At 38.4% G+C, this 25,593-nt stretch overlaps 1 protein-coding gene across 2 annotated transcripts; it reads left to right on the forward strand.

Moving 5' to 3' along the window:
* Window positions 1-4,060: 4,060 nt before the first annotated feature.
* LOC307052707 (17-beta-hydroxysteroid dehydrogenase 13) lies at window positions 4,061-16,059 on the forward strand (the record flags this gene model as incomplete). 2 transcript variants are annotated; one of them, XM_079703814.1, is made up of 7 exons in its annotated part: window positions 4,061-4,270; window positions 5,810-5,917; window positions 6,930-7,061; window positions 8,574-8,680; window positions 10,753-10,890; window positions 14,122-14,238; window positions 15,969-16,059. In XM_079703814.1, the coding sequence occupies 7 exons, from the start codon at window positions 4,061-4,063 to the stop codon at window positions 16,057-16,059; spliced, it is 903 nt and encodes a 300-aa protein (XP_079559940.1). The 2 variants fall into 2 exon arrangements, with proteins under 2 accessions (XP_079559940.1, XP_079559941.1); XM_079703815.1 differs by lacking the exon at window positions 5,810-5,917.
* Window positions 16,060-25,593: the final 9,534 nt, after the last annotated feature.

Raw genomic sequence — 25,593 nt, forward strand, 5'->3', positions numbered from 1 at the left:
CTTGAAAATCTACTTCATATACATGCTCCCTCATTTGAGTCTCATATCCCCCTTGTGTGTGGGTATGTGAGGAAGGTTGAACTTGTGATGTGTTGGTAAAGGTCTGTGTTGGATAAAAGCATTTTACCCAGAAGCATTTATTTTTATCATTATTTTCCAGATAAGAAAAGTGAGACATAGAAAAAATAAAAAGAATTGCTTTAAGTCATGCCACTTTCTGTGTATGTGTGGTAAAATATACATAATGTAATGTTTACTACCTTAACCATTTTTATTTGTATTTTATTTTATTTTTTTAAGTCTTTTGGACACACAGCATGTGGGATCTTAGTTCCCAGACCAGGGATCCAACCTGCCCCCTGCATTGGAAGCATGGAGTCTTAACCATTGGACCGCCAGGGAAGTCCCTTAACCACTTTTAAAAGTAGAGTTTAATGGCATTAAGTATATTCATGTTGTTGTGGAACCATCACCACCATTCATCTCCATAGCTGTTTTTAAACTAAAGTATAGTTGATTTACGATATTGTGTTAGTTTCAAGTATGCAACAAAGAGATCCAGTTATACATATTTTTTCAGATTACTTTCTGTTATAGCTTATTATAAGATATTGAATGTAGTTCCATGTACTATCAGTAAATCCTTATGTTTATCTATTTTATATATAGTAGTGTGTACTATTAAACTCATACTCCTAATTTATCCCTCCCTGTCCTTTCCCCTTTGGTAACCATAAGTTTATTTTCTATATCTGTGAGTCTGTTTCTGTTTTGCAACTAAATTCATTTGTATTATTTTTTTAGATTCCACATATACGTGATATCACATAATATTTGTCTTTCTCAGTTTGACTTAATCCACTTAGTATGATATCCTCCAGGTCCTCCATGTTGCAGCGAATGGCAACATTTCATTAGTTTTTATGGCTGAGTAATATTCCATTGTATATATTTAGCACATCTTCTGGGAATAGGCCCTTTATCTAAATTTTTTAGGCAGCTTATGGGGAAGTAAAAAGAAAGACTTCCCAAGTCTTCTGTTTCTTAAAAATAATCAGCCTAAATTAATCTTCATGCCAAGGAGACACATTTTGGGGTGGAAAATTTTGTTCCCTTATTTATGCATATACAACACTTAAGTTGTTTCCACTTTTGAGGTATTGGAAGTCACAACCCCTTGTAAGTGAATACTTCTGGCTCTTGGTCTAATGCTCTTTTCCAAATTATCACAAAGGGAACTGATATAACCTATAATCTCCCCCAAACACAAGAGGTTTTCAGGGAAATGGGCATCTCATGTAAAATGATTAGCAAATTGAGACTGATACTGAGCTTTTATGAATAAATCAATCAAACTAAGCTTGGTTAGTCCATGTTTTAAGATTCCTTAAGATAATATCTCTACTTTCTTCTTTTCCTTCATTAAAAAACAAAACAAAACAAAAAACATTTCACAGAGAGATACCAAGCGACCATTAGCTGATGCAGTATCTCTAGGATTATTTCTAGAGTTAAAACTTCATGGTTGTGGACAAAGAATTGTTGCCTGCCATTTTGTAAACAATGAATGTTGCTCTCCATCAAGCCATCAGCCACTGCAGCTGCCCAACCATGCACCTTGAGGGGAATTCAGGATAGAGAAAGACAGGATACTGGCCCAAAATAGTTAAGATGCATATCAAAGGAATAGTGTCAAGGACCCCAGATTCTTGCATCTTCCCATACATAGAAAGGAACTAAAATTATTAACTTGAGATATCTGTTTTTTGTGATTAGCAATAAACTTTGATGTTCGACTACATTTTTTTCCCAGCAAAAACTACTATATATCCTGGCTCTGAAACCACAGAAATGCATCTCGGCGGTGGGTGGGGGGTGGGGGGGCTCGGAGGAGCTCTGGCTCTTTTTGTCTCAGCATAGAAAGAATTCAGCAAGAGGCAAAGTGATAGATAAGAAGTGATTTATTAGAATAGGACACTTGTGAGGCTTACAAACAAGCAGGCAGGCAAGCAAGTGTTAGTGGGTTACATTTTTATAATCAAAGGAGAAGCGGGGGTGGGGAGACCATCTTCTTCCTCCTTCTTCGAGTCTTCCATCGACTCCTCCTACCTGTTGGGTGGGGGAGTTTGGGGCACTATGTGGCCCATCGGGACTGTCATAGTGCTATGGAAAAATTATTTCAGGTCTAGTATAATGATGGTCTTTCACTTTGAAGTGTCACCTTTCCCAAATTACTGCTTTTTATGTGTGAAGAGAGCATGTCCTAGGGGGTCATTAACTTGTTGACATTCACTGGGCAGGATGTAGGCCTTATTTTTCCACTATTGTTTTATCGTCTTCAGGCATGACTTATGCCTCCATTGCATGGTTTTGTTGCTAAGCAAGCCTGTCTGGCTTTGCTGCTAAGCGATTTGCTCTGTTTCACAGGTCAAGCAAGCCCACAAAGTTTCAAGATTTTCCCATTGCTTTCTTGAGTGATCGTTAACTTACTGTGGTTTCCCAAAGTCCCCTAAGGTTCCCTCTCTATCTACAGTCCCCTAGTGGGACTTCTAAACTAATTTTTTTTCTTTTTGGCTGCACCATGCAGCGTGCGGGATCTTAGTTCCCCGAGCAGGGATTGAACCTGCACCCTCGGCAGTGAAAGCACAGAGTCCTAACCACTGGACAGCCAGGGAATTCCCTAAACTAACTATTTGATTACCCTACTCTATCCCTATCAGCTCTTCCTTTACCTCTTTGGAGCAGTACACTGTCTGAGAGGGTATAACATCGGGCTATAGTCCTCAGGCCAACAAATAAAACATAATTCTCATTTTTTAGTTTGTGCATCTTTTTTTCAGTTGCCATGGTGAAACATAGAAAAGAACTGCTTCTCAGAAAGTAAGACCATATTATGCCAGAGAGATGCTTAAGAATGATAAAAGAAAGGCGCTAATGTTTCTCCTGAATTTAAAAAAGTGAGTTTTTTTATTAGCAGAATAAAAAGAATTGGTCCTAATTAACTTTGGGCAAATAAATCATAGTATTGATTTCACTACAGTAATAAATATTGATCTTTTTTAAAATAATTTTATTTTATTTATTTTTGGCTGTGTTGGGTCTTTGTTGCTGCGTGTGGATTTTTCTCTTGTTGCGGAGAGCAGGGGCTACTCTTCGTTGTGGTGCACGGGCCTCTCATTGCGGTGGTTTCTATTGTTGCGGAGCACGGGCTCTAGGTGCACGGGCTTCAGTAGTTGTGGCTCGAGGGCTCTAGAGTGCAGGCTCAGTAGTTGTGGCGCACGGGCTTAGTTGCTCTGCAACATGTGGGATCTTCCCAAACCAGGGCTTGAACCCGTGTCCCCTGCATTGGCAGGCGGATTCTTAACCACTGCGCCACCAGGGAAGCCCCAATATTGATCATTTTTGTTCATAAACTGAACTGCAAGAAAAGTGTGCCTCCTGAAAGTAGAGGAAGTTTAAAACTATGCCTTTACTGTGGCATTTAGGAGCAATTAGCACATGGGAATAGGCATGGATGATGGAGGTACAAATGTAGAGAAATGGAATGATAGATACAGTAAGAGGGCACCATTTCATTGAACTGTTAGCTACCATAAATCCCGTGACCTGATTTCACTCCAATGATAAATGGTTTACTGTTAAATAACTTATGCCCTATACTATGCTTGCATTCATTTTAAACTTAATTGAGTATGAGCTGAATACAAAATAAAATATAAACTTTTAAATCAAGGTATGTAGATGTCAAATCAGTGCTTGAAAACTAATAAAATATAGTATTAAACAACAGCAACCAAAAAGAAAATCCAGAGAGGACTTTCTCTTGAGTTCCCTTGTCCCTGTGCCAAGTTTTTACTAGCAATTGATACCACTTCAAAAGCTCAAAGTGCATCTAACGCATTAGAACACATGGACAAAGCCTGCCTGCAAATCTAGCTTACCTCTGCCAGTCCCATCAACACCTGGAACACAGCTCTTCCCTGGAGCCCTCTGAAGAGGGTGGCTCTTTGCTGAGAATAGACAGGAACTGAACCAGAGGAGAAGAGTACAGAGCAGAGCCATGAACATTATCTTGGATCTCCTCCTGCTTCTGATCATCATCATCTACTCCTACTTAGAATCCTTGGTGAAGGTTTTCATTCCCCAGAGGAGAAAATCTGTGGCTGGGGAGATTGTTCTCATTACAGGAGCTGGGCATGGAATAGGAAGGCATACTGCCTATGAATTTGCAAAACAGAAGAGCAGACTGGTTCTATGGGATATTAATAAGGTATTGGATTCATTTACCCACCTTTTAAAGTTACAAGTGAGACAGGTGTTTAAAAACTTATTTGACTTAACATTTGCTTATATTTGTATTTTTCTTTCTCGAAGTTTGGTAACTAAATTCCCTGGAGCCTTACTCTACATATGCATCAGGATGGGTTTTTTTGTTGTTGTTGTTGTTTAAAGTACAAGTGCCATATTACCCATCACATCTAGTCGTAGAGAGCGAGTTGGAAGAGGACTATGGTCATGGCACCCAATAGCTTTTTTTTTTTAAGATTTATTTTTTATTTATTTACTTATTTTTGGCTGTGCCGGGTCTTAGTTGTGGCGCAGGATCTTCAATGAAGCATGTGGGACCTTTCATTGCTGCGCGAGGGCTTCTCTCTAGTTGTGGCATGCAGGTTTTCTCTCTCTAGTTGTGGTGCACAGGCTCCAGCACTCATGGGCTCTATAGTTGTGGCGCACGGGTTCCAGGGCACGTGGACTGTGTAGTTTGCACGCAGGTTCTCTAGTAAAGGCGCACGAGCTCACTAGTTGTAGCGCAACAGCTCAGTTGCCCCTCGGCATGTGGGATCCTAGTTCCCTGACCAGGGATCGAACCCGCGTCCTCTGCATTGGAAGGCAGATTCTTTACCACTGGACCACCAGGGAAGTCCCCATCAGGATGGTTTGATGAAGGGAACATAACTGAGACCTTAGCAGTGATTTTTATGCCATGATATGCAAGTTTGATAACATAGACTCAGGAGCCAGGGTACTTCCAAACTGTTTAAATTGAGCAGACAATTTCTCTCAGCCTCAGTTTCCTTATCTGAAATGGGGATAATATTGGGTTGGCCAAAAAGTTCGTTCGGGTTTTTCTGTACGATGTTCTGTAACAGAAAGAACATCTTACAGAAAAACCGAACAGAACATCTGACAGAAAAACTCGAACGAACTTTTTGGCCATCCCAATACCTCACAGGATAGGCAAGAACAGAGGTTAGCAAACTACAGCCAATGAACCAAACCTGGCCCCAGAGCAGACTGTTGAGCTAGGAATGTATTTTTTAAAGGTCTGGCAAGGCAAAAACCAAATAAAAAACAAAGAATATGTGACAGAATTTCTTCATGCCCTCCTTCACATGCACGCAATCCTAAAATTTTTACAGTCTGCTAGGTGCTTTACTGCCTATTACATAGTTGGTGCTCAACAAACATATGTTAAATATATTGTTGAGTATTCTTCTCCATATTCAAACATCTCCTTTCATGACACCACAAAGAGCAACATCTTTCAAGCATGTTCTTTAAGCTATGAGAATGTAGTAAAACAAGTGAAAACACGTGAGACTAACATGAACCTTCCCTGGCAGAAAAGCCAGGTATAATCTCTGCGAGTTAGGCAAGCGGTGCCTCTCAGGAAATTTGCTTACAAACAAGTGGGACATTTTGGATGTGAATTTTAATCTTAAAAAAATTTTCTTCCCCAATGCTTTCTCCCTCACTCTTGTCCCCTCACTGACCTACATCTTTTGGAATTTGTTTTTTCCAATTACAGCATGGCGTTGAGGAAACTGCAGCTGAATGCAGAAAACTAGGGGCCATTACACATGTGTTTGTGGTAGACTGCAGTAACAGAGAAGAGATTTATGACTCTGTAAACCAGGTGAGACTTCAGAATACAAATTTCTTCCCATAATTTTGTGTCCCCTTACATGGAATATGAAAAGATTCTTTATGACTGCCTAATTTAAATTAGATGGTTTTTTTTTTTAGCCTCTGCTAACTGAGGTAGTTGTGTGAACAAGGTAGGACATAGACCTTTTCCTTCCATATAATCCACTCAACTCTGCCTATTATTATTGTTTCATATTATTAATCGATTTCGTTCTGGTCAGAAGTTTGAGCAGCTGCACAGAGTGACAGAGAAAAGATTTATCACCAGGGAAAAGGATAACTTTCTACTTTCATTTTAGTCCTATTACTTTTGCAGTAATTCCTTTATTTTTTCCTTTAAATATTTCCTCTTTGAGATTTTATTTATGTTGGTGCCAATCTAATCTTCTATAGAAAATATAATATTAATAATTATTATAACAATTTTTAAGGGTAAATATCAAATACAATGGACCAAGCACTCTGAAAATGGTTGTACCCTTTGATTCAATCCCTACAATAACCCTCTTAACCTCACTTGACAGGTGAGCAAACAGATTCAGAGGGTTTAAGCCAGACCAAGGTCATGTAGCTAGTAGGTGGCAGAGCCAGGATTACACAATTAGTACTTTAAAAATGTTTGGTAAGAACTGATGTGTCAGACCAGGTTCATGTAGCTAGTAGGTAGTGAAAACAGGATTACTCAATTAGCACTTTTAAAATATTTAGTTAGAACAGATATATCAATCAACACAAATATTAATTTCATTTTATTGGTAAGTTTCAAAAAAATATCTATTATGTACTGGGTACTGAAATTTAGCTGTTAAAAAAAAACGGTTTACCCCAGCTTTATGACAGTGTCTCCTTGGCAACCACTCTTTGGACTAAAGCTCTTTCCTGCCTGAACTCTGAGAGATCTCATCAAACAGAATAAAGAATCTAATCCCTGGATGATATCAGCCCCAAAACTTTGAGTTTCGATACTACACCCAATGAATGTGTTCTTTCTATTTCAACAGGTAAAGAAAGAGGTGGGTGATGTAACTATCTTGGTGAATAATGCTGGGGCAATATATCCAGCTGACCTTCTTAGTACAAAGGATGAAGAGATTACCAAAACTTTTGAGGTCAACATCCTAGGACATTTTTGGGTAAGCGTGAGTCAGAAATATTCCTAGTTTGTGTATGTCTGACAATTCCTCTTAAGGTACATGGAGTTCATAATTGAGTTCACATCCTTCTGGATGGGAAACTCCATATCTTTGCCTTAAAACAACAATCATCCAATATTCGTGTCTCTGACAGAAGGGCACAGATTTCAAGGGGGCACGACTCACCAGAATGTAGGCTAGTTAGTCTGCCTTATCCACCAGTACCTAACACAAAGCCTGGCATGTACTGGGTGCTCAAAAAATATTCATGGAGCTTTCCTAAGGATTGTCAGTATACACCTTTTCAGTGCTTTAGAGAAAATACATACAGTGTACATTCACTTGTGACCTCATGTCATGGAATTTTAGAACAGAAAGGACAAAGAACTCACTACTTGGGTTATATAGGGGTTGGGGGTTCTTCTGGCTGGAACTCTGAGCAAAGCTCTAGGTCAGGCTGGAGCTTAGAGATAAGGCTCTACAGACCTCTTATAATTGTTTGGTTTTGTGAGAGACTGAAATATGTCTTTGTAGAGAGCATTTATATGAATTAATCTTCCAGTGCCTCAATATTAGTGTAGAACATAGGACAGATCTGGATTCTGGAAGAGAGAAATAAAAAAGAGATGTGTTCCCCCATTTTCCCAAGCCCCTCACACATGCTAATGAGAATTAATTATTATGACCACCAAACTACTGAGAGACCCCATGTATTCGTTGTCTACAGCTGCATAACAATTATATCAAAACTTAGTGGATTAAAGCCAGAATAAATGTTCATATTCCTCTCACGGTTTCTGTGGGTCAGGAATTTGGGGGTGGCTTGGTTTGGCAGTTCTGGCTCTATGAATTTGCACAGGGTCCATAGGGTGCGTTTATAAAATTCTCATAAAATAATATTGATATTTCTCACCAAACAGTAAAGCTTTTTGGAGGTAAAGAAAGACTTTTTGTTTCCTGGAACATCAACATATAATGCACAGTATTACAAATAGGGAGATATTAAATCTGATCATGGTACATAATGACCATGGGTCAGTACAGGACTCAGCTCTTTCTACTCAACTTGATATAGGTACACAAGATTTTAACTCTTCTCATTAGAAAGATAAAGCCCCAAACAAACAAACAAAAAAATCACATGATACCAGATTACCATACGGAATTTTCTCAGCTCTGAAAACTCTGAATTTTTCCCTTAATAATATTGTTTAGATGATGGATCCATAAAAGAGATTTTTGATTCCCTCTGAAGGGAAGAAGAGGGATATTAAGATGAGTTCTTGGCATGTGGTATGCAGTGCACAGCACTTAATGCCAGCTCAAACAAATTGTTTTAATCTTTTTTTCATTTCTGTCATCGGTGGAGAAGTAATCATGGAATCTTGGCACCTATTTCATTTCATCGAAAAAGTTGTCTTAAATGACATTTTGTCTTAAAAATAAAACTACCTAATTTGGAAACTTAACACCTGTGTCATTGTTTCTTTTGGTTCTGCAATGATCCTGAAGATCACAAAGGCACTTCTTCCAGCGATGATGCAGAGAAACCATGGCCACATTGTCACAGTGGCTTCAATATGTGGCCACGGAGTGATTCCTTATATTATTCCGTATTGGTAAGTATTACTTTCTAGCAGTGCTATATATTTTTACACTTTTAAGGTTTTATTAGACCTCAGATTCCAGTCCTCATAACAGGTAATTTGTTTTATTTTTCTTTATTTTCTTTATTTATTTTTGGAGAGCTAGAATTGTGTTTTCTTCATTTTTGAATCTTCTTAGGACAAAAAGTCAAATGCCTTGCAAAAAATAAAAGCTAAAAAAAGTCTCATAGCAGATAATTTGGATTTACAGAATGTATACAGTAGTTTAGAATAAACTCTTAAAAATGACTTCTCCTAAAACAAGGAAACTGGTTTTAAATGAAAAATCATTTAAAATATTTTTAGATTTCTGAAAACTCCTCCACAGAGCAATGAAAGAAAACAGTAATGCCAAGCATGTTTTCATTGTATCCTGTAATGAGTAGATGTTCATAAAGGAAATAAGGAACTAAAAAAAAAAAAAGAAGAAGGAAAGAAGGAACTCACAGACTAAGAAGCAAAATATAAGGAAGTCCAAATGAACACAAATCTATGCCATGGCCTGCATGCCCAAGATAAGCTAAACAGAGTGGCTCCTGGATCAAAGCATTTTCCAGTGTGCTTGTGCCATGAAAGTTTGTGTGTCTGTGTGTGTGTGTGTGTGTGTAAGGGGGGGGGATTGAGAGAAAGCCTTTACCGTATTAAAAGATGCAGATAGCATATTCCATGCTCTACCAAGGACATAAAGAGACGAAGGTGGCAACTCCCTAAAGACACACTATTTGCAAAATATTTTTTCTTCATACACTCCTTCAATGGCATCTCATTTCCTTATTCTGGTCTTATATCAACCTCATAGAAAAGTTTAATTTGTTAACATTTTGGCCAGTTCTTTTTGTAACAGCCAATACATGTGTATCAATGTGTGGGGATGGGGGTGGGTAGTTAGTTGGTTTATTACTTACCTACACATCCATGTTCAAGGTTGAATTTGGTCACGGACCAAATTATTTCTGACACCAAATGTAGTCACAGATGTAGTTAATTTTCACTGTAGGTTAAGGTGTCCTTGCACATACATATGGTTGCTTCAAGCTGCCTCTACCATCTTAAAACACAAATCAGAATTTCACAGATTAAACATTTAAAATTGTTTTAATGTTTAGAAATGTGGAAACCCAATGTAATAATTGTTTTCCTTTTCTTCTTTTCCTTTAAGAGAGCAGCCAGCCTTTAACTTTATGGTTCTTGTCATCTGGGTCAAAAATACAATTAACATTACATAGTTCCTTATAGGTAATAAAGTTATTATGCATATGCTATTTGATTTAATCCTCAAGATGGCTCTATATTTTATTACCAGCATTTTTTATAAATGAATTTTATTTTATTTTTTTGTTTTTTGGCTGCACTGTGCAACGTGTGGGATCTTAGTTCCCCAACTCAGGATTGAACCTGCACCCCCTGCATTGGAAGTGCAGAGTCTTAACCACTGGACCACCAGGGAAGTCCCTATTACCAGCATTTTAAAGGTCAGAAAATCAAAGGAAGAAGACAAAGTAATATGTTGAAGGTTGCACAAACTAACACACCCACACCACCTGAAGTCTTTTTACTCCAGATCTTCACAATGAAATTAAGAAGCCAAAGTGAACTCCACATTTCAAAAGAGAAACTATCAAGAGAGAGAGGAGAAATGTGTAGAGTCCCACAGAAGTTTGTTAATACAGATATTAGTTACATAGTTTTTCTAAACATGATTTTCCTGATTCATATTTTTCAAAATAAAAACAGCAGTAAAAAACTGATTAGAAAACAGTTTAAAGATTGAATGGAAAAACCTTATAGGCAGAATGAGCAGTAAGCAAGTCAATCAAAGTTATTAGAATTTGTTCTATTGTTATCACCACTAATAAAAAAAATCGGTACATTCAGAATTCAGTGAAATCAGATAAGAAAATGTAAATGAAAATAGACGACCAAGTGGAAGATTTGGGGGTTTGGCTTTTATTTGTTCTCAAACAAAATCAACATTTTCCTCTCACAGAAAACTGAGGAATGTTTCACTTTCCCTTAGCTAACAGGGGTGGATAATTCTCTTACAGTTCCAGCAAATTTGCTGCTGTTGGCTTCCACCGAGCTCTGACATCAGAGTTTGAAGCCTTGGGAAAAACTGGTATCAAAACCTCGTGTCTCTGCCCAGTTTTTGTGAATACCGGGTTCACTAAAAACCCAAGCACAAGGTAAGGTCAAAATCAAGTTAAGATGGAAATATGGCCTGAGAAATTGGTATGAACTCTACATGAGAAATTTTTAGGTGGGTCAACTGAGAAAATAGAAAACAAAGAAACGAAAAAGGAAAAACATTTTTTCTTATTAATGTTATTGGATTGCCTTCACGTTTTCACTTTGAAATTAGATGAACAAAGGGGAAAAATGCATTAGGGGCTAGTAGGAGTGATCAGCTGCCAATGAATCAGGCATTGGGTATTTATTCGTGGCCAGGGGAAAGACTCAACACACACGCAGGTGTTAAGAGGGAGTGAGCATGGGGGTGGGTGAGATGGAGAGGTGTGCTTAGGGGGGGATGGCAAGAGTGTCCTCTCCGGGAAACCACACCCCCAAAACGAATGTGACCTCACCTCCCCCCTCCCACTCGCGGTTCATCCTCCTCAATAGAGTATGGAAAGGCACAGGTATATGCCCTGTTTCCATATTCGACAGCACTGGCCACAGTGCTAGCACAAAGGACTCCAACATTTTCCAAACTTGCCTGATCCTACTAAGCATCATCACTGTGCTTACATAAAAAATAAATGTTCTTAGGCTCTTCCTTAGAGATTCTGATTCAGTAGAGTGAAACGAGCTCCAAGAATGTTTTGCTTTGTTTACAAGGAAACCAGGTAACTCTGGAGGCAGGTTTGGAAAACATTGACATAGTAAATATAACCACATGCATTTGATCATGGCTACCACCCTGTCCTCCTTTAAAATGCAAATGTTCCTAGAAGCGGCAATAAGCTGAGTCTTTAACCCCTCAGTCAAGGTGAATTTCTTTTTTTTCTTTTTTAAACTGAGACCTTTTCTTTTTTTTTAAGTTTATTTATTTATTTATTTTTGGCTGCATTGGGTCTTCCGTTGCTGTGCGCAGGCTTTTTCTAGTTGCGGCGAGCGGGGGCTACTCTTGTTTGTGGTGCGCGGGATTCTCATTGCAGTGGCTTATCTTGTTGCGGAGCACGGGTTCTAGGCACACGGGCTTCAGTAGTTGTGGCATGAGGGCTCGGTAGTTGTGGCGCACGGGCTTAGCTGCTCCACAGCATGTGGGATCTTCGCGGACCAGGGCTCGAACCTGTGTCCCCTGCACTGGCAGGCAGATTCTTAACCAGTGCACCACCAGGGAAGTCCAAGGTGAATTTCTTGACCAAGTACTTTGTTTCTGGTAAAGGAGGATTTGAGACGATAAGAGAGGAGAAATTGGCCCTGAAAAGAGAGGAAAAAAGCGGAAAGGTGAGGATAAGGAACCTAAAATTAATACACCTGCTTCACAATTTGCCTTGATTCTAATAAACATTCTGCTACAGGTTAACAAAATATACTGAGCTTGCTAATCTGAAGCCAATTTATTATTGGAAAGGAATTAGTCCTAAATATAGTCATTCAAAGGAGCTAACAAATTCCCTTTTATTAAGCTCAGCCTCATTTAAAGCTACTGACTCTGAAACTCTGAATTAGCTGCGTCATCTCCAGAGCTGTAGCCACTCCCTGGCAGTTGAGTCCTTAACTGTGTTAGAACACAAGTACTTAACAAGTACACGGTACTGTACGTAAGTAAATACAATGATATAATTGGGACTCTGGGCTCAGTTTTCTTAAATAGGAAATTGGGCCCAATACAAATCCTCTTGGTAAGCATTCAGGCTTAGTGTGAGCCCAGAGTACCAGGTCTTCCAGAGGGGAAGGCAAAATAGACGACAAGCGTAAGGCTAATATGACCTCGGGTATGTGGGTTCCTGGGGGTGACCCTGGGGACTGACCCAGGCAATGCTGAAAATTTGGAATTGGTCTCACCCAGACTACCTGATTCTGAACTTCCTTGGCAAAGGCTAGCATGTCCATATACTAATGTGAGGCTTGGCTCAGAGACAGGGTTGATAGACCCAGGTAGGTGAAATCAGGGAGGGAAGAGGTAGTACCCAATAATTTAGAAAACTATTGATTTGTATTACTCTCTGCTGGCTTGCCACTCAAAGTCATGGAAACCTCAATCATGTGAAGTAAATCACATGATATCTCAGGGAAGGAAGTTATAACAGTCACTACTTACTTAACTCCTCCGCACAACCTTTGTATTCACTAAGCCATTCAGCCTATGCCTAGACAACTTAACTTTGGTGCAATACTTTCAATCCATTTACATTTTAATTTCCTGTCATCATCTTGCATTAATGGGCATTCTATACTGGCCTGTGGTTATGAATACTTCTCAAGACCCCATGTATACAGTCTTCAGTATAAGCAAGGTCACACCTCTAGTTGTAATGTAATACTCCCTATGCATGTCTTGAATTCTCATTAAACTTCAGCACAGGCAAGTCAGCAGTGAATCTCAAGTACTAAATGCCCTCAAAACAATCCAGCTTTGTGGGATACCTCCACAAGAAAGCAAGTGTACTTAGCTATAGATTTCTCTTCTCATAAGAAGAAAGCAAGTGTACTTAGCTATAGATTTCTCTTCTCATATCTAACAAGCCCTGAAGAAAGATGCCAGTTGTTTCCTTTCTGTCCTTTGATCAGTCCTACCCACTACTCTTCCTTGCCTGGCTTCTCTTCTCTTCTATTATCTAATTCCTCACCACCATTTTGATGTTTTGACTGAGTGAGCCATGAAACACACCTACTGGATGTGAAAGTAGTAGATTGTGATAACAAAACATCAGTGTGGCATGGGGGAGGGAAGGCAGGTGGCATTTGTGCAGTGAATCCTGGAAGCTTTTATTTTATTATTATTTTTTTAAATAAATTTATTCATTTAATTTATTCTTTATTTGGCTCCGTTGGGTCTTCGTTGCTGCATGTGGGCTTTCTCTAGTTGCGGTGAGCGGGGGCTACTCTTCATTGTGGTGCACGGCCTTCTAATTGTGGTGGCTTCTCTTGTGGCAGAGCATGGGCTCTAGGCTTGTGGGCCTCAGTAGTTGTGGTGCATGGGCTCAGTAGCTGTGGCTCATGGGCTCTAGAGTGCAGGCTCAGTAGTTGTGGTGCACGGGTTTAGTTGCCCCATGGCATGTGGGATCTTTCTGGACCAGAGCTCAAACCCGTGTTCCCTGCATTGGCAGGCGGATTCTTAACCACTGCACCACCAGGGAAGCCCCTGGAAGCTTTTAAATCCTAATTAGTGAAAAGATAAGTTAATTTTCCTGCTTTTGTTAATTATAAAAAACAACAAAAAGGACCAAACTTTTCTTTTTTAATCACAGACTATTCCCTGTATTGGAGACAAATGAAGTTGCAAGAAGCTTGATAGATGGAATACTTACCAATAAGAAAATGATTTTTGTTCCATCATATCTCAATATCTTCCTAACACTAGAGAGGTAAGTACAGCACAAAACACCTAAAATACTACAACACTGATAGAGCTATCATTATGGAGAGTTTTTCAGTTGTGAAAGTTGCCATGGAAATTCTCCATGCCTGGGGAGAAGAGTTAAGTTTCCTCTACTATTACCTTACTCAATCTATAAAAAGACAATGATTCATTTTCTCTACTCCATCTATCACCTCTGCCCAGTCTTTGCCAGAGACTATTCTAACTGAGGGAAAGACAGATTAAAGAGAGAATGCAATATGGTGAACTAGCTAAAAATAAAGGGTCTATAAAGAAGCCTGCTGGGGTTTTGATTAAGACTACATTGAATCTATAGATCAATTGGGGGAGAGCAGACATATTAACAATATTGAGCCTTCAAATCCAAGAGCACAAAGAGCACAAGGTATCTTTTTATTTTTTCATCTTTTTCAATATGTCTACACAGTATTTTGTAGTTTTCAGTGTACAAATCTTACACACCTTTTGTCAGGTTTATCCCAAAGTATTTCATGGTTTTTATGCTATTGCAAATGGATTTTAAAAAATTTCCTATTTCCCATTGTTTGTTGCTAGCATATATTTGATTTTTGCACTTTGATCTGTATTTAGCAACCTTGCTAAACTCACTTCTAGTAGCTTTTTTGTAGATTCTAACAGACATTTTTACACAGATGATCATATTTCCTGCAAATAAAGATACTTTTACTTCTTTTATTTCCAGTCTATATGTTTTTTATTTCTTGCCTTATCACACTGGCTAGAACCTCCTATGCAATGTCAGAGAGGATTGGTGAAAACACACATCCAAGTGTTGTTTCTGATCCTCAGAGGAAAGTAGTCAGTCTTTCACAATTAAGAATGATATCAGCTATAGATTTTTTTCATTTTCTCTTTATCAGGTTGAAGAAGTTCCCTTCTATTACTACTTTGATGAGCATATTCATCAAGAGTAGTTACAGATTTTGTCAAATGCTTTTACTGAATATGTTAAGGTATTATGGTCTTTCTATTTTAGTTTTTTCATATGGTGCATTACACTGACTCGTTTTAAAGATTAAACCAACACTGCATTGTAATGTCTTTGTCTGATTTTTGTGTCAGGATAACACTTACCTCATAAACTGAGTTGGAAAGTATTCCCTCCTCTTCTCTTTTCTGCAATAACTTGTGTTGAATGGGTATTATTTCCATCTTAAACGTTTTGTAGAATTCAACAGTGAAACCATCTGAGCCTGTTGTTTAGCCTCTTAGCTAAACAATAAGCTCCTCAAAGGGAGTAGCTGTTTTTAAAGTACTTTAGTCTACCTTATTATAGAGGGCATAATATCAATAGATATTCAGTAAAAACTCAAGGAGAGGTGCAGAGGCAGATGGAATGGATTCTGGTGGTGTTGCTCTGTGAACTCTTAGCATCAAGATTCATTGACAGTTACAGCAATAAGCCTAGATCTTCAGTTTTAGGTCTTTACTCACATAAGATTTCATATAATAGTTTACTAATATGAGAAGGTGAGAAGAGTGGTATATATCAGTGCTTTCTTTATATTTGCATCATATTTGAACTGTGAGTATTAAAAGATACACACACAAAAAGAGAGAGGTAGATGTGAAGAAAGAACAGAAGAAAACTAAATGCAGACCAGATAACTCTCGGGGTATTTTTAACTGACAACAAAAAAGAACTCTGGTGTCAAAGATTTTAAATTGAAATTTTTTCATCTTTTTTTCATACAGATTTCTTCCTGAACGTGCCTTGGCAGCCATAAATCATGTACAGGATATTCAATTTGAAGCAGTGGTTGGCCACAAAACCAAAATGAAATGAATAAATGTGCTCCAGGCTGAGATATATGCACCTTAATGATGTGGAACTAAGTTTAGAGTCAATGCTTCAAAGCTCTATTTCACATTTTTCAATGCCATTAATATTAAAAACATTGGTTTGACATTAGCAGTGGTCAAATGAACAAGACTAATCACCTGTCTTTCTATTTCTCGAGATTATTTCTGTAGTTTTAATAGTCAGATCCATTTTTTATTCCATGCCTCTTAAAAACTTCTATGCTTACATAAACATACTTAAAAGGGTCATTTTTCTTTAAGAGATTTCATTTCTTTTCTTTCCGTTTAAAGGTGGACAAAGCTACCTCCCTGACCATAAATACAAAAAGAACTTATTTACACAGGGAAGTTTTAAGACTGTTCTTAAAGTAGTCTTCCAAACTGTAGCCAGGCCACAGAATGTCAGCAAGTACAGTGTGAGTGAGCAGTTAGAGATCAAGTTTAAGCAGACAACTGTGCTCCAAAAGGCAGAAAGATTACTCCTATGAAACTCAATGTTTGGGAGCTTTCTCTAGCTTCTCCATTTTTCATCAGCCCCAAACAGAGCTTTCTCACCTGATTCTGTCCCTTATATAGCTCTTATATCCACCAAGAGTGGACCCTCCACACTTTCTGCCCTTTTCATAATCTCTTAAAATACTATGACATTTCAAAAGGTGACTCTCTCTTGAATCTCAGAGTATCTAAAATTTTAACCCCATGGTAACCTCTTCTTTGTAGTTTATGCTTTCACATATCATTGATACCAGACAGTTTTGAGCTTCAAAAATGAAAGCTAACACAGGGAAAGGAACTAGGCTGGCTACCTAATAGTGCACCACGGATCTGAGAGATGGAGGGGAAAAGAGAGTGGTCTTTTTTTTTTTTTCTTAATAGAAAGAAAAATCTGATTCCAACTACATCAAGAATAATCTTGTTTTCTGTGTTTTTCACACATTATAGGCTGCTTTTACATCAACTATCCTCCTATTTTATCCTCATTAAAAACAAATGATTAAAAACAAATCATTAATAAAAACAATTTCTTAAAAATAAATGATAAGTATGTTGTTGTGCTTTTAAAAAATGACCTCTTGTAGTTATAAAATTAAGAGTTTTGGGCTTCCCTGGTGGCGCAGTGGTTGGGAGTCCGCCTGCCGATGCAGGGGACACGGGTTCGTGCCCCGGTCCGGGAAGATCCCACATGCCGCATAGCGGCTGGGCCCGTGAGCCGTGGCCGCTGAGCCTGCGCGTCCGGAGCCTGTGCTCCGCAACGGGAGAGGCCACAACAGTGAGGGGCCCGCGTACTGCAAAAAAAAAAAAAAAAAAAAAAAAGAGTTTTGATTTCTAATCTCTGAGTCTCTGTGAGCCTCCTTCAGGAAGCAAGGATCTGGGTGGTAGCAGAGAGATCTTGCAGATGTTGAGAGGGACAAGGGGTTCTCCCAACTCCGGCTTCTTTGACAGTTAGGAGTGTTGGTGTATGTGCTGAAACTTACTGAGTCCTTTGTATGTGAGGCACTGAGCAGAGTACTATTGTTTTAAGATTTTTTTCCTTGTTACTTTGGCAATAATTTTTGTTCATGATATTCTTTTAATTGTTTGCCTTAAAACTAAGAACTTGGGCTTCCCTGGTGGCGCAGTGGTTGAGAGTCCGCCTGCCGATGCAGGGGACACGGGTTCGTGCCCCGGTCCGGGAAGATCCCACATGCCGTGGAGTGGCTGGGCCCCATGAGCCATGGCCGCTGAGCCTGCGCGTCCGGAGCCTGTGCTCCATAATGGGAGAGGCCACAACAGTGAGAGGCCCACGTACCGCAAAAAAAAAAAAAAAAAAAAAAAAAAAAAAAAAAAAAACTAAGAACTTTATGAGAGAAACCTTAAAATGTATTATTTTAAAAGTATGATTACAAAACTTCAAAAGAGGAATATGTATAGTAAAAACTATAAACCCGCTCCACACAATCCCAGTCCCTAAATGTACTATATTAATGTACAATCTTCCTATCTTTTTCTAATGCATGCACAAGCACATATATGAGAAATACATTACATTCTTTTACTGCGTGTGTTACACAGATTGTTTCAAGACATGCATTATATTCTGTAACTTGCTTTTTTAACTGACCAACACATGCCCAAAGCCTTTTCTTTTAGTATATAGAGTTTAACCTCAACCTTTTTCATGGGCACACAGTACTAAATGGTATATATTTAACCATTCCTTTGTAATATAACATTTAGGATGTTTCCAATTTTTCTCAATTTATTTACTCTTTTTTTTTTTTTTTTTTTTTTTGCGGTACGCAGGCCTCTCACTGTTGTGGCCTCTCCCATTGCGGAGCACAGGCTCCGGACGCACAGGCTCAGCGGCCATGGCTCACGGGCCCAGCCGCTCCGCGGCATGTGGGATCTTCCCGGACCGGGGCACGAACCCGTGTCCCCTGCATCGGCAGGCAGACTCTCAACCACTGCGCCACCAGGGAAGCCCTATTTACTCTTTATTTACTTAACAAATACTTATTGAGTATCAGCCACAGTTCTAGACCCCGGGAAACATGAGTGAATAAAGCAAACTTCTTGCCTTAATGGAGCTCACATGCTAGTAGGTAGGGCAAACAACAGACTGCAGATATCATGAGAGAGAGTTTCTAAAATAGTAAGAGTTGGGACTTCCTGGTGGTGCAGTGGTTAAGACTCCGAGCTCCCAATGCAGGGGACCTGGGTTTGATCCCAGGTCAGGGAATTAGATCCCACATGCCGCAACTAAAGATCTCTCATGTGCCGCAACTAAGACCCAGCCCAGCCAAATAAATAAATAAATAGTAAAATAGTAGAGTGAAGGAAGAACTTTCTGAGAACTAACATTTTTGGGTAGAAATATGTGTGAAGTGAAAGCATGGCCCGTGCAAATATCTAGGGAAAGGAAAGTGCAAATTCTGACGAAGGAACAGACTTCTCTGAAGAACAGTATGAGGGCCACTGAGGCCAGAGTGGATGAGCAAGTGGGCAGTGTTGTAGATGACATGCCAAAAGAGATACCAGACTGTTGGAGACCACACAGGCCACAGTAAGAAGTTTTGATTTTTCTGAGTGTGAGAGAAAGGGTCTGAGGATTTGAGTTAGGAACTGACCCATATAAATGAAATCCCAACGTTAGATGCAAAGAAAAAACTTTCCCTTTTTAATCCAATTTTTGGCTGTAAGCCTTTGTGAGTGAAACTCAGAGAAATACCTGGAAGCTCAAATATCGAGCTCTCTTTGCCTATTTTTCCTGTATACTTTGACTATTGACTTCTTCCTTGTCGGTTCCAGGTGTGTTTCTAAATGTTTTACTATGACAATCTCCATCTCAGAAATCTCCTCAAGGGTACTCACTAACACCAAAATCCCAGTTCCAGGGCTAACTCTAGGGTGTGCAGTGCCCTGGGCAAATGTTTCCTGTGGGTTCCTGTCTACATAAATAAGTCGATTAAAAATGTATTACAGGGACTTCCCTGCCAGTCCAGTGGTTAAGACTCCACACTTCCACTGCAGGCGGCACAGGTTCGATCCCCGGATGGGGAAATAAGATCCTGCAAGCCGCATGGTGTGGCCAAAAAAAAAGAAAAAGTATTATATAATTCATAGGTCCATTAAGGTACAGGGATATATTGATGAAGATTTAGAATAATAACAAAATTATTTATTGGCCACTCGATGCAAGTAAAGATTCTTCTTGGTATCCCAGTGCTATTTCTTCTTGTTTGGTTCAAGAGTCATTTCTTTTTTTTTCTTTATTACCAAATGAGCCATTTCTTGCCAATTTCATATCTTTCAACACAAGAAACAGTAGTAATGCTATTATTTCTCATAACACCATGGTGCTTGTAACATGTTTGTATTAAAATAATATGAATCTTCTAGCCTCTACAACACTCTACTACCATTTGTATCATGTTAGTCACATCATTACTCTTGATTTTGCACCATCCATTGTGCTACTTGTAAATACTAGCTTTCAACCACTCGAAGATTGTTATGGCACTTCTTTGATAATAACCACAAATTCAAGCCTGACCCAGAGTGTGCAGGAAATGTGAATAATTTGTTTTCTGGTCATGTTAAATTTATCATTTAGAATGTTGTAGCATAACATGGAACAACACATATTCTATGTCTTGCCTTGAACTCTTTAGGCCATAATTATTGCATTCCTAGAATGTGAACTTTTTCAACACTGACTGCACCTTGTCTCTCATACATCACCACCAGCAGGAAGGGGATTTCAGGCATAACAAAATAAATAGTCGAATTCACGCAAGGAACGTCTGTTTCTCATCTGGGAGAGCTTAACACACTAACCAGGGAGAACAGAGCATCACCACATCCATCAGAAGGGTCCATTGTTGTGGTGAAGACATCTAGAAAGCCCTCAGAAGTGATAGATACAGCCACTCCCAAAGGACTCCTTGACCCATGGTGTAGAACCTACAAAGGGGATGGGGCAACTGCCCTAAATGCCAGTGGCAAGGAACGTAAGGACACCTGATGCCACCCTTGGAGCCCTTGGGTGTTATACAGCAGAAGTGGCAGCATGGTTAGCACATAGACAGTGAAAGTGGATGCCTGGGCCCACACATATGGCCTGAGCAGTGGACCCAGAGCCCTAAATTTGACCTATATCCAAAATAAGTGTGAATCACCCCAAATCAGCATGTCAGCATCACTTCAACAGCCCAATTTCACATGATCCTGCAAAGGAAATACCTTGCCAACCAGCAGCAGCAGCAATCTGCTCACCAGGCATCTGTCCTAGAACTGGGGTCTGAAAACAGCCCCAGGATGACACCATACATACAAGAGCTCCAGGACATCTGGTCAATTCCATGTGCACAGAGAGACAGACAGCTCTCCAAAGGGAGAAACAGGGCCAGCACCAAAAGAGGACTTAGAACATTTCAAAGAAGTCACTTCAAAGAGGAAGGTCCTCTGAGGCGCAGGGCTGGGGCAAGATGTCTTCGTGCCCAGGTCTAAGAGTAGCAGTGCCCAGCTCCTCCAGATTTGTGCACAGCTTAAAGGGACGCCGAAGTAAATGTATGGCTGAAGAGAAATTTTTCAGTTAGTGTCGGATCTAAATCTTATATTATGCATATGATAATGTTTTTAAGGATGAGGTAACATCTAACATTCAAGTTCCCCATTTATTGAGGGCATGATACTCAAAAGACTCATCACAGCATTGTTCTATTCCCTTGCATCACGGCCATCACATGAGAGCATGTTGGAAATGCAAACTCTTGGGCCCCACCCCTGACTTACATAATCAGAGTCTGTACTTTTTTAAAGGACCCCTAGGTGATTGATATGTACTTTAAAGTTTGAGAAGCATTGCTTTTTATGACATTAACTTTGAATTTAGTGCAGCTCCATGTCAGAACTTGGCTGTCCTAAATATATGATAATTACAACAAATCTAACAGTACCTCTGTGCTTATTTCTTCACAAATTATATGAGAAACCATAGGGAGGAAATTCCAACCCCTGTCCTAAGGGTCCTTTCACACTTTCTTTTTGCTTTCTCTTGTATCTAAGATTATTAGATAGAATAACTTTTTCAATTTACTTCTTCAAGTATGCTAGGTGTTTTGTTGAAAACCCCTTCTTTATTTGATTGGATACGCTACATCTGATCAAATTTGCCTGTCAGCTGCTTGCAACAAGAATGCGATTGTAGGAAAGTTAAGTGACATGTATTTCATGAGAATTGTCTTAGTCTGTTCAGGCTGCTATAACAAAATACCATAAACTGGGTGGCTTATAAACAACAGAAATTTATATCTCATAGTTCTAGAGGCTGGGAAATCCACGACCAAGATGCTGGTAAATTCAATGTCTGGTGAAGGATTTTCCCTGTGTATTCACATGGCAGAAGGGGGTGAGAGATTCTTCTGGGGAATATTATTCCTCTTTAATAAGGGCACTAATCCCCTTTACAAGGTTTCTGCCCTCATGACCTAATCATTTCCCAAAGGCCCCACCTCTAAATACCATCACACTGGGGATTAGCTTTTCACATATGAATTTTGGAGGAACACAAAGTTTCAGTCTAGAGAAGGAATCTTTTATAGTAACAGTAATCACATTCTGACTTGCCTAGGATGCAGTCACTTCCCATTCAAACTAACTTTACAAACTCAGTGTGCAGTTAAAGAATGGTCATAAATTCACATCAAAATACTTATGAAAAGCAAAATCATTTACCTATTTGACTCTAATAATGAACCATTATTTCAATAGAGATTTTGTTACTTTTAAATATGAGGTTAACCTGTGTAAATTAAGATAACAATTTCAGGACAATAACTCAAAACCTAAATTGCCTATTCCAATATCTAATTCAAATAGCTAGAATTTTTATCTTTTGGTTTCTCAATACCTTTTTCATTCCGATGGCTCTTTATTCATTAGTTCATACTTTATTGAATTATTTTGGTGCATTTAGTCCTCACCTTCTCCTCCATTATATTCATTCTCTTTTCAGCCTCCCCTTTCCAAGCTCTTACCCACACTCTGATCTGGTCTGAAAACATACCCTATTTTTCAATCACCAAAATTATACTATCTATGAAGAAGGAAAAGAAGACCACTCAATGTTGAATTCAATTTGGAATGATATAACTTAAATAATTCAAACAATATTGTAGTTCTAGCCTACCTGGTTATCTAATAATACTGCAAATTTGAGTGCTCCTTTTTATCTTAGTGAATTCAACATACAGAATATCCAAAATAAACAGACTGCACCAACTCACAGACTATTTTCTATAGTTCATGCAAGAAAAGATATTATTCAGCATGAATTTCATTAAAAAAGTGTTGATAGGAAACGGATGATACTAGGTTATAGAAAAATCAGAGATTACGATGTGATTCTTGCTTTAAAGATTACAACAGAGCAGGGCACCAAGTACATTATAAATAACTGTTCACCCAAAGAAAAGTGAAATTAGTGCCAGTGAAAATTACTAACAAAGTGCTTTAATCTGGCCTTAGGTGGTTATTTTTCCTTGGTGAAGATGTGTGTTAATAATTTCAAAGTTGAATTCAGTTTTTTCAAAGTCCTTCAAACTTTTCCTTAATGAAGAAATGACTGGCTGCAAAGAGTTGTTTGAATTGAATATATAATCTAAAGCAGTGGTTCTCAACCCTTTTAAGTCACAGCAGCCTTTGAAACCTTGGTGAAAGCTTTGGCTTCACTACAGAGGAAAAAAGCCTATGTATAAACACATAGTTTTGCATATACAGTGTGTAATAGCTAATTTATGTGCTATTTTGAAAGACTTTCTTGATAAATAAGGAAGAAGTCATTTTCTACATGGTGTCAGTATAGGTTCTTTTTCTCTGACAGTAACAAACTGACATTAAAAAATATTCTTTGTTTAAAATTCTGGAGTAAAAGGGAATTCCCTGGTGGTCCAGTGGTTAGGATTCCGGGCTTTCACTGCCAAGAGCCCAGGTTTGATCCCTCGTTGGGGAACTAAGATCCTGAAAGCCATGGGGAGCAAACAAAAAAAAATTTTTTTTGGAGTATATACACTAAAATATTTCTAGTGGGTGATAGGATTTGAGATGATTTTAAATTTTTTTCTAGTGTCATCTCTGCTGTCAAGACCTTTCCAGGGTTGTTTTTTTTTAATTTTGAGTTTTATTTGACAGTTAACAATTCAACTAAAATATTTTCATAAGAGAAATGCTATTTTCATTTTGGATCAAGAATGCTGTGTGATTATAAATAATGTTACAAAAATATTATCCAGGAGTTAGAAACCTTTCTTTCTTTCTAAATATTTATTTATTTATTTATTTATTTGGCTGTGCCAGGTCTTAGTTGTGGCATGCAAGATCTTTTTAGTTGTGGCATTCGGGATATTTAGTTGCGGCATGCGAACTCTTAGTTGAAGCATGCGGGATCTAGTTCCCTGACCAGGGATCAAACCCGGGCCTGCTGCATTGGGAGCATGAAGTCTTAACCACTAGTCCTTTCTTTCTTCCTTTCTTTCTTTTCTTTCTTTCTTTCTTTCTTTCTTCCTTTTTCTTTCTTTCTTTCTTCCTTTCTTTCTTCCTTTCTTTCTTTCTTCTTTTCTTTCTTTCTTCCTTCCTTCCTTTCTTTCTTTCTTTCTTTCTTTCAGCTTTTTATTATACAGACTTCTAAAATATATTTTAAAATAGTATAATGACTCATAAACCCATCACACTGCCTCTCCAATTGTCAGCTTTTTGCCGGCTTGTTCAATCCTTATTTCTAACTGCTTCCACCTCTTCTACTATTTTTTTAAATTGTGACTTTAAAAACTACATAACATTAAATTCACCATCCTAACCACTTTAAAGTGTACAGTTCAATGGTGTTCATTGTATTGACATTCTTGTGGAACAGAATGTCCACAAGAATGTTCATCCTGCAAAATTGAAACTCTCTGTCCATTAAGCACTAATTCCCTCTCCCCTCCTGCCCTCAGCTCTTAGCAACCACCTTTCCACTTTCTGTTTCTAGGATTTTGACTACTTCAGATACTTCATAGGACTAGGATCATGCAGTATTTGTCCTTTTGTCACTGGCTCACTTTATTCAGCATAATGTCCTCAAGGTTCATCTATGTGGTATTATGTGACAGGATTTTCTTTTTTAAAGCTGCATAGTATTCCACTGTATGTATATACCACATTTTATCTAGTCATCTGTCAATGAACATTTGGATTGCCTCCATCTCTTTCTTCTATTATTTTTGAATATATTCTACATATCATGTTATTGGGAATATTCCTTATTTCATATCAATCCAATCCAAGTTAGGCCATTTCATATTAAGTAAGTCAAGCCCCTAATACAATACTATATACATCTGGGTTCTCATTATGTTACATGATATATCATTGGGCAGAGGGCATAATCAAAGAAGAGAAAGAAATTTTCAATGGGTAAAATATTCAATTTTTTAAATCTGGAAATTGTTGCATTGTTATTGAAGTTCACAAATTCATCTTTCCAGAGTTTAGAGGAAACAAATTTCCCATTCAAGCACTACAACTGGATCATTTATAGAGAAAGATTGCCTTAATATGACAATTTCAGATTTTCACCAGCATCAGTGTTTCCTCTAAGATTACAAACAACTCAGATGGTAAACACATTTTAGGGAAAAATTCTTAAATCAGAAAACTACATGTTATCAGCTACATCTTATTACAAAATCAGCTTGACCATTTTAAAATCAGTGAGATAACTGGCAAAATTTGAATAAGATCTGTAGAGTATAGAATGATACCAATGTTAATTTCCCAGTTTTAATAATTGTACTATCATGTGTGTAAGATATTAAAATTTAGAGAAATTGGTTGAAGGTTACACTTGTATTATTTTTGCCACAGTTGTGCAAATCTGAAATTATTTCAGAATAAAAAAGTTTTTGAGTGCTAGTTTCTCTATAGATAATTGGTATCTTCTGAATAAAACTTAGATTTGCCCTTTTAAAATCCCAAACTTGGTGGATTAGAGATTGAG

The sequence above is a fragment of the Hyperoodon ampullatus genome (assembly GCF_949752795.1).
Source record: "Hyperoodon ampullatus genome assembly, chromosome: 1".
Classification (NCBI taxonomy): Eukaryota; Metazoa; Chordata; class Mammalia; order Artiodactyla; family Ziphiidae; genus Hyperoodon; species Hyperoodon ampullatus.